Raw genomic sequence first — 13,918 nt, forward strand, 5'->3', positions numbered from 1 at the left:
TGGTGAGGGACAAGTGGCCACTGACCACTAAAGCTGTCGGGATCACAGTTTTTCCGAGCCGGCTCGGTAGAAGTCAAGAGAGTCACACCCAATGGTTCGTACGTGCTGACCCTCTAACCCCGCTTGGGCTGTCTGGAGCCATCTGGTTCGGCGATGTGTGTACGATAGTTCACAATACGCACGGATACGCTATTTCCAACAACCCCGCTTTTGCCCCTGGGGGCTCTTGAGCAAAATCTCATCTTCCTCCCAGCGACCACCTCCTCACCCTTGTATCTAGGAGCACTGAGCAAAAGCTCATGCATAGAGCAAGAGCGTCCAGTCACCTGCCACATTCCCAGGTTCCAATCTTGCGCTGCGGCTTCTTGCCTCCCCATTACCAAAGCACCTGCCTAAACTGCATTCTAGCTATATTAGGATTTGAGAAAATCTCAAGTATCCACACTACACCACACCACGTATAGTATATACAACTGCCTAAGTTGCGTCATAGTCGCACGGTACTTGCATGGGGGTGGAGTTCTGCTCAGGGCACTCCCCGATGAGCTAAATCTCCATGCTTTGCATGTAAGCCCCGCTTCGTTCTTGTTGCCCCTTGTTTGGTAAGAAAACACACTACGTATCCAACATGTGTCCTAGTCACTTGCAGTGGTCACTAGTCGAATTCGAGTCGTCTGGCGTCAGGCTTGACCTTGAGATTTGGCTCTCCCCTCGGGAGGGAGCATTGCCCCATCCCTCTGATTGCTTTAGGGAGAGATTTTGCTCTGAGTTCAAATTCAATCCATTTCCTGTGGCTACCCACGCAATTCTAGGGTCTTCGGCGCGGAGCTTTGCTCGAACTGATACAACGGGCGCTTGAGACACCTAGTCGAGTTGAGAATTTGTTGCAGAAGCCCTGCCGTATAAGCTACTGGAACAACATGACCGTCTGAGCATTTTCTCAGGCTACAGTGGCCACCCTACTACCGGGCAAGGCTCCTCTTCATGGCTGAGGCATCTCGCTCACATTGCTCCCGGCGATGAATTGTCTACAAGGGAGACTTTGCTTACATCTCGTAGATGCCAAGGATATCTCGTGAGATAGCCACGAAATCGCAGGCGATACTGTTCGTGGAAGCGATGACACTGCTGTTATTTGTCATGCCATACCTCAGATTATGAGTGCGCAGAGCCCGGGAAAAGTGTTCCCTCATACTAAAAATACAAGCAAGCCGATACATTTGTACCTCTCGTACTCAGAGCGAGGAGAGGGATGATAGAAGCACGCCTAGATGTCGTTGACATTGCTATGGCAGCTGAGTAGGAAAGATTTGTACTCATCGCTGTATTCTGACGAGGTTCTCACGCAGAAATGACTGTTAAGAGTATCGTTAAACACGGAGACCGGAAGGGTCCTTGTGTGTTGTATGTGAATGAGTAACAGTGAGTTAGTCTTGACATCTCATCGTTATACAGTGAGATGGATATGCGATGCAACTCCAGCATGGTCGCGACCAGCTTTGTCGAGCACGGCGGCCATGCCATCAGCGTATCCGATATGCGCCTTTCTACTCGTCCACGGTCCAGAGCCACGGGGAAAATACATCGTGGGCTACATAAACGGCCGCATTACAAGGGTGCGTTGGTGATCGACTTCCCCCAATGCACCGTGCAGTCTTGACTGTGACTATTGGTTGCGGCTTGTACAGGAGCCAGGCCGTCGCTCTCAGCATGAGCTTCAGCTCAATTTCCGTTGTTACCTACACGCGCTGAGGGCTGGGCCAGATATTGAACCTGACAAGCCCTCAATGACTTGGCCACAGTAGAAGAAGGTACTCCAAGCTTGATATGCGGGTGACCTTACGCTCGTGGTATTGTTGACGTTCCTGCAAAGTCCGCAGGACCCGAAAGCATATAAGTTCGAACAAATATCCCCATTGAATGAATCGGAGGGTCTGAATAATTACAACTCTATATTGTTGATCAGATTAAGCTTCCCATCAACTTCAGACTTTGTAATCTCCTCTCGCAAATGCAAAAAAGACTCAGGCTCCTGCGCACCAGAGAGCTGTACAAAGCATCATGTCAGACCGCCCTACCTCGAACGAGCCAACCACCACGGGTCCTTCTATAGATATAGGCACTTTGCCACCCGTGGTAGTTGAAACTCCGGAAGAGTACCAGGTAATTGAGAAGGCATTCAGGTCGAAAAACCTGTTAATTCCATTATAGAACAAATAGAGCCAGAACGATTGACCTGGCTCTACCAGGCTCGATACCTCTGATCCGATTTCAAAGCCCGACCAATCCCAGTATGGTGTAAGAGTTCAAGACCCAGCGGCTTGGCCAGAGGCTGGATATCAGGATGCGAGCCAATGTAAAGACGCCGTCGGGAAGGTTGTCGACTTTTGCAACTGTGCGTGAGGAAATGGAACGGCAAACAGAAAGAAGATTTAGCGAATTTACATCAATCGATATTTTCCTTTCAGGCCAACCTAAGCACTCAGTTTATTCAGTGGCATTTATGCATCATGTGGGATACGCTGTGCTTGAAAGTCTGTCCCAAACGTACAGTCAGCCGACCTTGGTGTCCGCCCCGCGTCCCGAATGGTGTGCAACGGTGATGTCCAGCCCATGAGTGGTGACCTGTGTGGTGCCCGTATCGCAATGGGTGTACTTACTTTAGCCGCCCAGGCACACCAAGCGTTTCAAAAGACAAGACCGTCTTACTACTAGTCAAACGACAGCTACATCGGATTCGACGTGAAGGCTAGATGAACCAACATTTGGCTTATAGTGGCTACGATGCCGACATGTTAGACTTGCTCCTCTCCCGCCTATCCAGTCGGCAAAGAGGTTGGTCAACTATACCCTTCCACTCCCAGCATTGCCGACATCTCTCTCAAGGCTGTGTTGGGCAACTACGAGGTAGGCGCACCGTAGATTACGCCCGCGCGGCGCTCGTAGATGATGCCGGTCTGCAAAAGTAAGAGATTACTGTCAACAGGACCCATCGCGAACATTGTCCGTAACCTCGGTCTGCTGCCAAAACCTAGGACTCCAGCGACAGCAGCACAGCTCGTCTTGTTTGAGGAGGGCAACACTTTCGAGGTTTGAAATAGACTGCAAGCAGGCCGCGTTGATGAACCAGGACATGCTGCACAGACTGCTGGCAAAAGGAGACACTAGGACCACTACTGCTTGATATAACCGTCGACTGACGGGGTGAAATATATATATGATTCTCCCGCTCTGCTTCTTCAAGTCTTAGGTCCACCAATCCAGACCAACGACAGAGTATGAATTGCATGCGCATTGCCCTTGACATATTTTCCGCGCACCTGAAATCGCCCTTCGAGTATTGTTTAACATAGTTTGTTCGTATACGATGGTGATTGTGAGGCTCGGTCGTTCGCCGTCGTAGGGGTCATTTCGCGGCTCGGTGCGGATAAGGATTTCTAAAGCGTTGCGCCGTGATCCACTGCAAAAAACCTGACTCAAGCTAGGAGAACATCTTGCTTTACGAAGGCCGTTATGACTCAATCGAAGATCTTTTGCCGTTAAGCCAACAGGAACTTAAGGAATGCGTCGGGTTTAGTTGCGTTTGTCGCGACGTGCCTGTCGGTCCGAGTGTTTCCCCGTTGCCGATGCGTGCGGCTTTGTCAGCCCGCACGGTCATCTTTCTTGCTGCGCTGGCACCAATAGGAGCTTGATCAGCCACACTGTGCATCGTCTACAACCCAGCAACCATGTGGGACATGAGAAGAAGAAGAACAAGCTAAAGTGGCAACTTGGGTATGCATCGCGTGTTACCATCTTGTCATTACCAACAGCCTTTCCACTCGCCATGCGACTTCCGAGGTACACTAGTCGCGAGAAGGTGTCGACTTTCAACCTAAATGGACCAGTTCAAAGTGCACCCGGCCAACCCTGAGCTATCAAACAAGACCCGAAACGATACACCAGGGACGGCATACCCCGTACCTGGATTCTTGGGTCTGTCAAAAGAGGACATGACCTCAGTGCACGGAGAGATATTGCAACTTTTTAAACTCAACCATGTATGGATATCTCCACTGTCTTGAGTAAAAGATCCTAACAGGAGGTAGGGACGTGAGATCGTGAAGATGGTCGAGGCCAAGGGCAAAAAGCATGTGGGCACATCCAAGTATGGCCCGTACAGACTCACTGGAAAGTTCACGGTGCCAGAGGACTCTATTTGCACATTCATTCCGTTAAAGAGCGCAGATCGCTCCCAGGATTCGTCTTCGCCAAAGGCATCGTACCGAGTTGGACAGGAAGTACGTGAAATCGTGTGGCAGACTGAGTCACCTTTTCGTCTTCCAGCTGGTAGCTCCCTGTTTATAACGGACCCGTCTTGTCGTTTCCTGATGGAAAGACATGTTTTCGAAATCCCAGCCAGCAGCGAATGAGAATCGCGGGTATGAGAAGTATGGCAACCTGAGTAGCGGAGCGCCGTAAGCGCATGCGACGCGCAAGAGGACGGCAGTACAAGCATGACATGGGGATATACGAAGCATCGCACGTAGATTGCAGGTAGATGAAAATTGAATTTGATGGCTCACTCGTGCCCGCTCATATATCGAACACGGTCCTCATGATGCGCCGGCTCAAGACGGCTAATTTGATTCCAATCGAAGCCGCTCCAAAAACTTTCCGACGAAATGGTTGCGCCGATTATATCGTCACGCGGCCCGGTGAATGGGACTGTGATGTTCTCGAGTTGGGCCGGAGGCTGGTCGACTGGGCCGGTCAGATCATACACATAGCCGGCAGGCTTTTCTAATTGTGATCCATGAAAAGTCGTTTCGCGGCCAAACTCCAGCGCGAATGACGGAGTGAACTGGTCAGCACCAACGCAAGTAGGAATCTGGGGCAATCGATGATTTTGTAGCCCTTGCTCAGGTGCGCCCTTGTTTGCATTGCTGCCGATGAGCAGGGACGGGGCAGAACTGCCTTCCTGTGCAAGAGCACCTGAGAGAGCCGAAGCAGCAGTATGAGGTGGTGACCTGCATGACCTTTGGGAATCGGTCCGCTGTTGTTTGCTTATCGGCTGAGGTTGGACGTCGTCTAGGTGACGCTTGCGACCTGTGATAGGCTTTGTTGTGTTCCGTTGATAAATTTCAAACCATTTTTGGAAATCGGCTTCGGTAAACTTGGTGGCACCTAAGGCCGGTTCCAGTTGCTCGTAGCAATCAATGCCTGTGTGAAGGCGGATACATGCCCAAACAATGAACGGCAAATAGAAGGGAAGCTCGGTCTGGGGCGACGATATCGTGTCCGATGGGATCTTAGCCATGATCTTTTCCCGAAACCGCTGGTCTGGCCCGGACCTGGATAGACTGTCAAAGTTTGAGAGACTCATCGCAGCTAAACAGCAGCAACTGGTCAGCACTGACAGAAACTCGGTTCTCATTGATAGACGTACCATGAAGGAACATCTCTGATGCAAGATGCCCACAATGGTCAAACAGCGATTGCTCCTGACCCGTAATCCATGATGGAACCTTCCCGTACATCTGCTGTGTCTTCCTACCCGCGCAGGTTCGTTTCGACGACCTGGCTGACGATATCGTATTGTCAAGAAAATTTTCCACGGCGTTGTCGATTAATTCCTTACTTATTCCCAGCTGACGGGCGACGCAGCATTCACCCAAGAAGACTACGTGGCCGTATCTGGACAGGAGGGTGCCTCGGTCGGGGCCACCGATGCTCATCGATTTCCCCGCCCGATGCGCAATGTAGTCTTTCATGTCCTTGAGGATCCAGGGCAGCTCACAATCGTTTCCGAACCATATGATATCATCGATCGCTTTCGCGATGCCTTCAAGATTCGTCAGGCCGAGCCGATCCCTTGCTTCAAGCCACCCATCTTTGGTGTCGGGAACTCTTTGAAAGAACTTTGTATACTGTCTTTTGGGAAGGCGCGGTGGATCCTTCGTTCGGCCGATGTTCTTTGCTCTGTTCTTCACAGTGTCCGGTGTCTGCAAGTGCCAGACGCGCGAGAGCGGGAGAGTCGGGCTTCGATTCGGCCCTCGGTCGATGTGGGCAGGAGGGGTTGGAGGAAGAGAGAGCTGCTCTAACAACGGCATCGAAGAGGGGATCGTCAGGGATGATCTGGCCAAAGCATTTGTTTGTGATCGGTACGGTTCAAAGTCCATTCGATGGCGAAGCACCTCTTCCTGGTGCATGCTTTGGACGCGGTGTGAATTGAAACAACATTCATGCTGGTCCATTGTGAATGGGTGGGTTGTCAAGAGCGCGAAGAAATTTCCTATGTGTGGTGTGCATGCTTTGTCCTTCGGACCATTCCTTTTTGGGAGTCAGGACACGTCCTGACATCGAAAAAAAGTTTAGGGGGAAAGGAAAGGCAAAGGACATGACATATGATATGTTTAGGTGTTTCGCTTGAATACACTGGTCACCAAGACCAGGCCAAGTACTGATAAGGGTAAGCACCGAATCAAACCCATGCCAATATTGTCTCCATACTTCTGATACTTCTACGAGGGGGTGAGGACCAAGGGAGTAAAAGTAAGCAAGAGGGCGTGCCGTGAAGTGCGAGACCCATGTCTGTGAGCTGTCCACGCCACAGTGATTAGTCCTGACCTAATTGACTATGCCGCTTCGAGAGTCAGGATGTGTCCTGACATGCCGTAGAGCCTAGCCCTATCAGGGATCCCTAGTCTGTGCAGTACTCGGGCAATTACTTTGTCTGTCACGCCCCCTACTGGGGATAGTCGATACTAGCTCGCGCGTGCTAGCTTGGAAACGCCCCTCTGCTATAGTGGCTAAGCCAGATTCGGACACAGGATACGTCCTGACATCCAGATCGGCTTAGGGTCTCCGAATGTACGCTCTGTCTCTATGGGCCTTGGTGCATTCGACGCTGGTGGGGCGTGCACCTCAAAACGTATGCACAACAGCTTGGACTAAAACGTTACAGGGTCAGGACGAATCCTGACGCCAAAAAAGGCCGCCTTAGCCGCTTAACTGTCTGTCAACCCGGGCCATTGCGCAGCCTCGGTGTCTGTGTAGCATCAATCTAACGGACCTTTGGAATTGACGCCCCGAATCCAACCCGTTCTGCCTACTCGGTTCGCCATTCGTGCCTCCTGGCCTGCAATACGCCCGACCATCTTGCCGAGTGGCGGTGGCGTGGACGCAGTACAGCAATCTAGTGACCCATCTGTACACCTTTTGCTGGCCTATTTTCTGGCACCATTCCATTGCACGCCAACAGCGTCCCGTTGCCTGTACCCGCAACCTGCACCCGCCCTACTGTGGAAGAGAAATGAGGGAATAAGTTAACCTTCCAAGGTGGCTGCCACGACGGACTTTGGAGCTGGCCTTGGCTCCTCCACGGATAAGACCCCTTCCCGGCTAGCTGAGCGTTCGCATTGTAGCTATGATCAGCGCAAGTATTCCCCTCAGCGCATGTCTGGGCTCCTTCGACTCCATCGACTGGCGATGTCCTTCCCAGCCAAGACACCTTCACGTCATGCAAATCTCGCCCTACCTCTGTAACTCGAACTCTGCAAATGACACTGGGATTGGTAAACTCGCGTATTATTGCGTCAACTGCCGACGAGTCATCCCTCATTTCCTGGACCTATCGCCTGAGAACCGGACGAAATATATTTGTCTTGTGTAAAGCCCAGAGTGCAGAACAGAGCACGGAAAAAAGACTTAACGATTCAAGCAGGGCGTGAGACTTCGCAATCATCCCTTGGATAAACAGAACCAGAACGGATAGAAGCCAACTGCTCCGCACGACGAGACCAGAGCACGCACTTGGCATTATGTTACAGAACATGTGATGCATCCGTTCATGACCATCAGTTTAAGCAGTCCGTCTGCAGTTTGTGTATGTACTTGCGTGCCAGCGGCAGCTTTCTGAGATGAGCCTCCGAGCACTCTTGTGGAGATGGCTTACCAATTCAGGTAAAACAAACGCCACGACACAGATTGAGGTGCGAGCAAGGAACAATACCCGGTCGAAGCCCTTCCATAAATCAACGCATCATACGCCCCCAGAGCCCGACTTCGTGTACTGAGCATGGACAAGCCCTAACGCCCCCGCACTAGATAATGTGTGACGCTGTTCCTCAGCCATACTTGCGGTGGCTGCTGCAGCGCGCGGCGCCAAGCTCGGCGTTGGAGTGCTCCGAACGCGAGGCACACTGCAGTAACTTCCCAGGATGGGGCCGACAGTAGTACGGTTGATCCATCAATACAAAGGTGATGCGCTTTTGGCGCCACTCCCTGTATGGAGTGCACCAGACAGTCCAGGCTTTACGGCCGTTGAATCAGTAGGGGAAGATGTCCGCGACCCTGCCCTTGGCCCGCTGATAGCGTGAATAGCATTCTGGTGTACCCTCTCTGATTCTATAGTGCGACGGAGGCTAGGAGCGGCCGTCCAGATCGATGCCGGCTCCATCGGATTCAGGGTATACAACATGAGCATGCAGGTCAGATGCGCTGTTGGATTGGCATAGGCAATGACGACTTCTATCCTGTCGTTTGACGCAGTCGCACAGATTTCACGTAGAGTATATGTGTGTTGCTTGAGAGAGCATTTCTATCTTCTCCTGTCTCTCACCTGGATGACCCTGCCAGGCGTTCTGTGAGGGAATGTTATTGCCGACCCATCATCATCCTCTCGAGCCGCGTGGAGCGCTGGCAGACTTGCTGTGATGTGATATGGCCCTGTCAAGAACTCGGTTAGAGGAAGCTCTTCATAGCACCGTCATCTTATTCCATCTGGGCTGTGGCATGTCGAGCTAACGTCATTCAACGGAAGCGATCGCCCGTCAATTTGACCGTTCGATAGTTCAGCTCCTTACCAGACCCTAGACCACATACGAGCTAAAAACCAATCATTGGAAAGATGAACCCGCGGAACATCACTGCGGTCACGTGCGATGTATTATGTCGGAGTGATGCCCAGTCTACATGAAAACCCAACGACGATGGCCGCTTCGCATTACATATAGCGAATATCGCGGCGATGTGATCTGTGGTGCATGTCAACCACCCATTCAGGTTGTTTGGGAACGTGTGATCAACCGGTAAGAATTGTCTATCGTCGCAGGTGTGATTTGTCTGAACAGGATAGCAATGCCAAACCATGTCATCTAGGTTCTTGAGCCACAATCGGCGGCGATGGGGAGGCTTCGTAGACAAGGCGCCGATCTCGTTCTGGAAGGCTTTGCGTACACTCGGGGGAAGAACCTCCCATATCCAAAGCCAGTGAAACGCATCATTATAATTCAGAAAATTATACATATTATGGCTTTGAGAATGGGGGGTTCAAACACCATTTCTTTAAAGGAAGCTTGGTGCATCACCTCTGTCGTTGGTCTTGCGCCTCAAGCTTCAGAGTAGAGCTATGATCGACGGTCTGGAGTTTCTACTAGATTGTGAATCGTCTATCAATACCATCAAATGGCTGTGGAGCGACGATTCAACGTGCTTGTCCTCACGCTAGGGCGGTCAACATTGGTAGCTTGTCACAACCGCGCGGGGCCGAGGCGAGTCCATCCATGGTCAAACTCAATTCACAGGACACCACAGTACTGTTTGCGGACTGCTAGGATATGGTGGCGATCAGATTATTCATTCTTACGAGGCCCTTTACCCGCTCCGATACTGTGAGCTGAGCCATCGCCTCCCTCCGTCAACGGGAAGACTCCTAAATCTCATGAGATGATCCTTGCTGATACCCATGGACGACAATACTAGTAGTTTGCTTTGCTGGCTTGAGCATGACAGCAAAAACCCCGAGCAGAAACCAGACTCAATCTTATCCGTAAATACGACCAAGGCAACGTTCAGAGTACTATCCTTCGTCACTGGAGATTTCTCTAATACACGCAGGTCGTCGTCCTTTGCCATGACTCACTTATCGAAGTGGTGGTGTCGGTCGGGCATCGCAATGTAGCACGCCCATCCTGTTCTCGTCGGTTGCATGTCAAATGGAGGGCATCGCTAGCATGGCAAAAGCTGCGGACTCGCTGGGTCTCGAAACCACAGGCATTTTCGAAACAGCGCAGCACAGTGTCGGATGAGATTTCAGGATTCGGCACTTGGAGGTATCACGCAGTCTGGATACATGAAGAGCGCGGCTTCCACGGACACGGTCGACCGCATCCTGAACACTATAGAGTCGAGGGCGGAATTTGTTGGGAGCCATCGCTTACTGGGACCGACTCTCGTGGCCACTGGTGGGTGGTGGCCAATGGAATGACTGGACAGCCAGGCTGAAGAAAATAATGTGATTGGTTTCGCGGTGGCACCACTTATAGTCCCCTCAGTCACCATTCTTACCACATGTCGCTGCGTTTCGTGAAGGCGACGTGCCAATCCGGCGACTTCCATGAGCTGGGATTTGTTTGAAGAGTGACCAGGCTGTGCCATCATAATAATGAGGAGTCGGACCAAATAAAAGGCATGCATGCAGTGAGGCCGGGCAAGGTGTTTTGTTTCGGACAACTTCCCATCCTACCGTGTCTCTAGTCCGGCTGCTCCAGGGGACATTCAATATGAGCCAACCTTCGCCTGTCTCAAATCCACGTTCATAACTGGCTCTAGCTAAGACCTGCAGTCAGGGTGGCCGTAAAAGTAGCTCGTAAGGGCGCCGACTGGTCTTCATCATTCTCAGCCATCTTTTGATAGACAACCCAATGACGAATGGCGTATCTGATGGCAGTCACTTTGAGAAGTTCGAAATTGTGTACTGCAAATTGATCTTACCACTGCCTGGATACGCGGTGAAGTAGCCATTACTCAATGTCTAGCGACTACGATCTCTCTGCATTTGCGCGCATAACCTGGGCGCAGTGTACAATGACCTAGATCCCCCCTGACAGTCCACCTCTGGCCACACAGCAATCTGGGCAGCGTGTAGTGACTCGAACAACTGGATCCACTGTTAGCAGCAGGCTTGAGGCGAGGATCTGTGGCCTTCGGCAAACGAAGGCATGATGTGTTCGACGACGCGGGACTATGCACGCGTTATGAAAGAAAGGTATAATGCATGATGCTTCTGTAATACGCCCCAAAGATCGTGCCCTATTCGCCATGCGCTCAAAGGCATCTTCAGCTACAGCCTATAGGACTTCGAACTGGAGCTGGGGTACGCTGTTGCCGCCGCATCTGCGCAGGATCTTTGGGGCGCCTGTCAAGGTTCAACACCCCGATTTCTCGCCCCTTTCTTTCTGCCAGATAAGGGACGGCCTACCCCAGCCCTAAGAAAACGTTTATGATGCACCTTCGCTTCTCGCTTCCGCAATATCTCCAGTCAGGCGCCGCATCGAACAGAAATGTCGAGGCGGCCAAAGTCCGCCCACTTGTCCAGTTGAAGTCGCAGTCGGTGTCACAACGGAATGTCAAAAAAACGTCAACGACGACGGGAACGGCGAGTAAGACACTTCTTCGTACAGAACATGACAAACCGGATGAACAGGCAGGCTGTGATCAGCGCATGTGACTTCCGCGTGATGTATGAACGCTCGGTGCCTGACTTGTGTGGGCCGTCCGTCGACAACCCGGTAAGATTGAATGAGGTCGTCGTTCCTGCTCACGCCTGTTGGCGGCCTGTACTAATCTAGTGCGCGGGACGCACTAAGACGCCTTAAGCACGACCTCTAGACATGGTGAGCTGACTGTGCGGTTTCCTCAACAATAGGTTTGGCGACAACGGCCGAGGCAAAGCCCAATGCTCTGAGCTGGCGGACCCGACTCTGCTATACTCTATGGGCTGTCACAAATTAACTTCCCAGGCTACAGGGTGTATTTTCAGCGGGATAGGCTTATATCTGAGAGCCAGAGCCTTCACCATTAACCAGGGAAAAGGGGGGAGAAATGCGGCAATCTTGGACAATGAGTCGGGACTTCTAGCTTCTGTTGGAGATTGAGCACCAGAGCTGTGTGGAAAGCCACGTCTTGCTCTTTTCGAACCTTACGTCCATGGCGGCCGGTCTCCCCGCTTCAGCTAAGCCTTAGGGAGCCGAGTAACCTGTCGCTAACGATTCACACAGAGCGGGCGCAAAGGACGCCCGTAGACTGATCGGGTTCTCTGACCATTTCGAGACCCAGGTGTGGCCCGAGGCCGCGAACGAAATTCAAAGTGAAAGCCTGGAATGCTCTAGCTAGACTGGTGCATGGAAAACCCCCTGCTGGCTGCTGCAACTTGCGCGAGGAAACAATATCCTTACCCAAATGAGAGCTTGGAAGGGATTCAGTAAGACCGAGACTAGCCCGACGGCGGAAACCCCTCTCTTATCGTTACAATTCATGAACCGAAAAGTCCGCGTGCGACTGCAAATGCCCAAGCGGCCTCTTTCGTCCGTTGAGTCGCAACAGGGCCGCGTATGGGAACTTGGTGGACAGCTCGGGGCAGTTGAACAGGTATGTATGGCTGACATCCTGGCTCCCATATGCGATGATCTGGTCTTTTGGCCATTGACCGCGGAGATCCTTACGACACGTGAAACATTGTGAATGAGTATCGCTATAGAAGCAACCTAGACCACGTTCACAGATCCAGTCAGTTGCTAGGAAGGATATGGCTCGAGATCCTGCCGAGAGCTTGATGGAGAGGGGAAGAAGGGAAAGATGGTTGGCGTCGCACCGCACCCGTTGCCAACGCTTGCTTTGGGTCAGTCAGGCATGCTCCAAAGTGACACACCTCCTTTCCTGTCCATAATCCCACTGCTATGCGCTACAATCCACAAAGATTGTGACTCCTGCGGTCGGCCTGGATCATTAGTTCACTCAGCTGAATGTGGTAAGTGCATACCACGGATGGCACACAAGCGGATTGTACCTTTCCCAGCAGATGGTTCCCTGAATTGAGACAATTCGTTCAGAACGCGATTGTCATTTGACTCTCGAAGTATTTTGCTGGTGCTCAATGTCTGGTGTTGAGACGATGGTTCATCCACTCACGATTGGGTCGGCGCCCAAGCAGGAGCTCGGTGAGCGCGCGGCTACGCAGAGGGTTTCGCCGCTTCGACTCAGGGATTTCCCCCAGTTCAAACTACGAGGGCTATAGCTGTGACCAGAAACAAATCTAGGCTTTTGATTACCCCGGTTGCTTTTCTTAGTGGAACCTAGGACCTTTGTGATTAGATGCTTCGATTCCTTATGCCATTTCTCTTGCGACCTTGGAGGGTAGCTTTCCAACAGCCGTTGGAACCCCCGGATTGCGAGATCCGAGATTGCGACGGAGTTCATGCGTAGGCCGAGCGAGGAGCCGACAAACCTGATTTCCAGGCCTTCGAGATATCCCCTGTAGAAAAGCCTCATCAATCAGGGAAAGCGTTGTAATCTTCATCACATGACGCCGAGCACCTGTGGGACCGCCTGCAAGGGTCTGTAGAATCTCATAGCTCATGATTTTCCTCATGTTCATGAAGGAGAATTTAATGGCTTGCCGGGCTTGCAAGACACAGAAAGCTTGCCTGAGACGACTGTGCACAAGATCGAGCGCCTTGTCATTTGTTCTTGCTTCCTATATCTAAAAGCAGTTCGGTGCCATACTTCGCAATGGCTGTACCATCTGCTACACGACAGTACCCGAAAAATGTGCGACCCATTTCGGGCACCCCTACCCCCTTCGCTCTCACGCTGACAGCTGTGACAGGACACCCTCGCGAAAGCATGGGACCTGCTAAACCATACTCTAGAAATTGGTTTCGGACATCAATCTTGGTCTTCAGTGCCGGAAGTCAAACTTGCCGCAGACTTCCCAACGAACAGCGCGATTTGGCTAACTCGAGCCGCCGAAATGAGGGCTACTAACGGACTTGAGAATGCACAATTTATAGGATATCGTGACCCTCAGCTCCATCCCCGACTATATGTTGGGGAGGTCCACCAAAAGAACAGAACTGACAATCCTGCAGAGACTCGC

General features: G+C 51.7%; 3 protein-coding genes across 3 annotated transcripts; all 3 read right to left on the reverse strand.

The window, feature by feature from the left end:
* Positions 1-3,728: 3,728 nt before the first annotated feature.
* Positions 3,729-4,585, reverse strand: BDP55DRAFT_682482 (uncharacterized protein). The gene is made up of 3 exons (XM_060576267.1): positions 4,441-4,585; positions 4,169-4,367; positions 3,729-4,074 (listed from the first exon to the last, which is right to left on the reverse strand). The coding sequence occupies exons 1-3, from the start codon at positions 4,518-4,520 to the stop codon at positions 4,033-4,035; spliced, it is 321 nt and encodes a 106-aa protein (XP_060423306.1). The 5' UTR covers positions 4,521-4,585; the 3' UTR covers positions 3,729-4,032.
* On the reverse strand, positions 4,562-6,236 carry BDP55DRAFT_637768 (uncharacterized protein; the record flags this gene model as incomplete). Its single annotated transcript, XM_060573025.1, has 2 exons — positions 4,562-5,370; positions 5,429-6,236. The coding sequence occupies 2 exons, from the start codon at positions 6,234-6,236 to the stop codon at positions 4,562-4,564; spliced, it is 1,617 nt and encodes a 538-aa protein (XP_060423307.1).
* Positions 6,237-12,288: 6,052 nt separating this feature from the next.
* Positions 12,289-13,814, reverse strand: BDP55DRAFT_720597 (uncharacterized protein; the record flags this gene model as incomplete). The annotated part of the gene is made up of 5 exons (XM_060578479.1): positions 13,546-13,814; positions 12,952-13,294; positions 12,803-12,920; positions 12,692-12,760; positions 12,289-12,527 (listed from the first exon to the last, which is right to left on the reverse strand). The coding sequence occupies exons 1-5, from the start codon at positions 13,665-13,667 to the stop codon at positions 12,289-12,291; spliced, it is 891 nt and encodes a 296-aa protein (XP_060423308.1). The 5' UTR covers positions 13,668-13,814.
* Between the last annotated feature and the right edge of the window lie 104 nt (positions 13,815-13,918).

The sequence above is a fragment of the Colletotrichum godetiae genome (assembly GCF_030913485.1).
Source record: "Colletotrichum godetiae strain CBS 193.32 chromosome Unknown BDP55scaffold_72, whole genome shotgun sequence".
In the NCBI taxonomy this organism is placed as follows: Eukaryota; Fungi; Ascomycota; class Sordariomycetes; order Glomerellales; family Glomerellaceae; genus Colletotrichum; species Colletotrichum godetiae.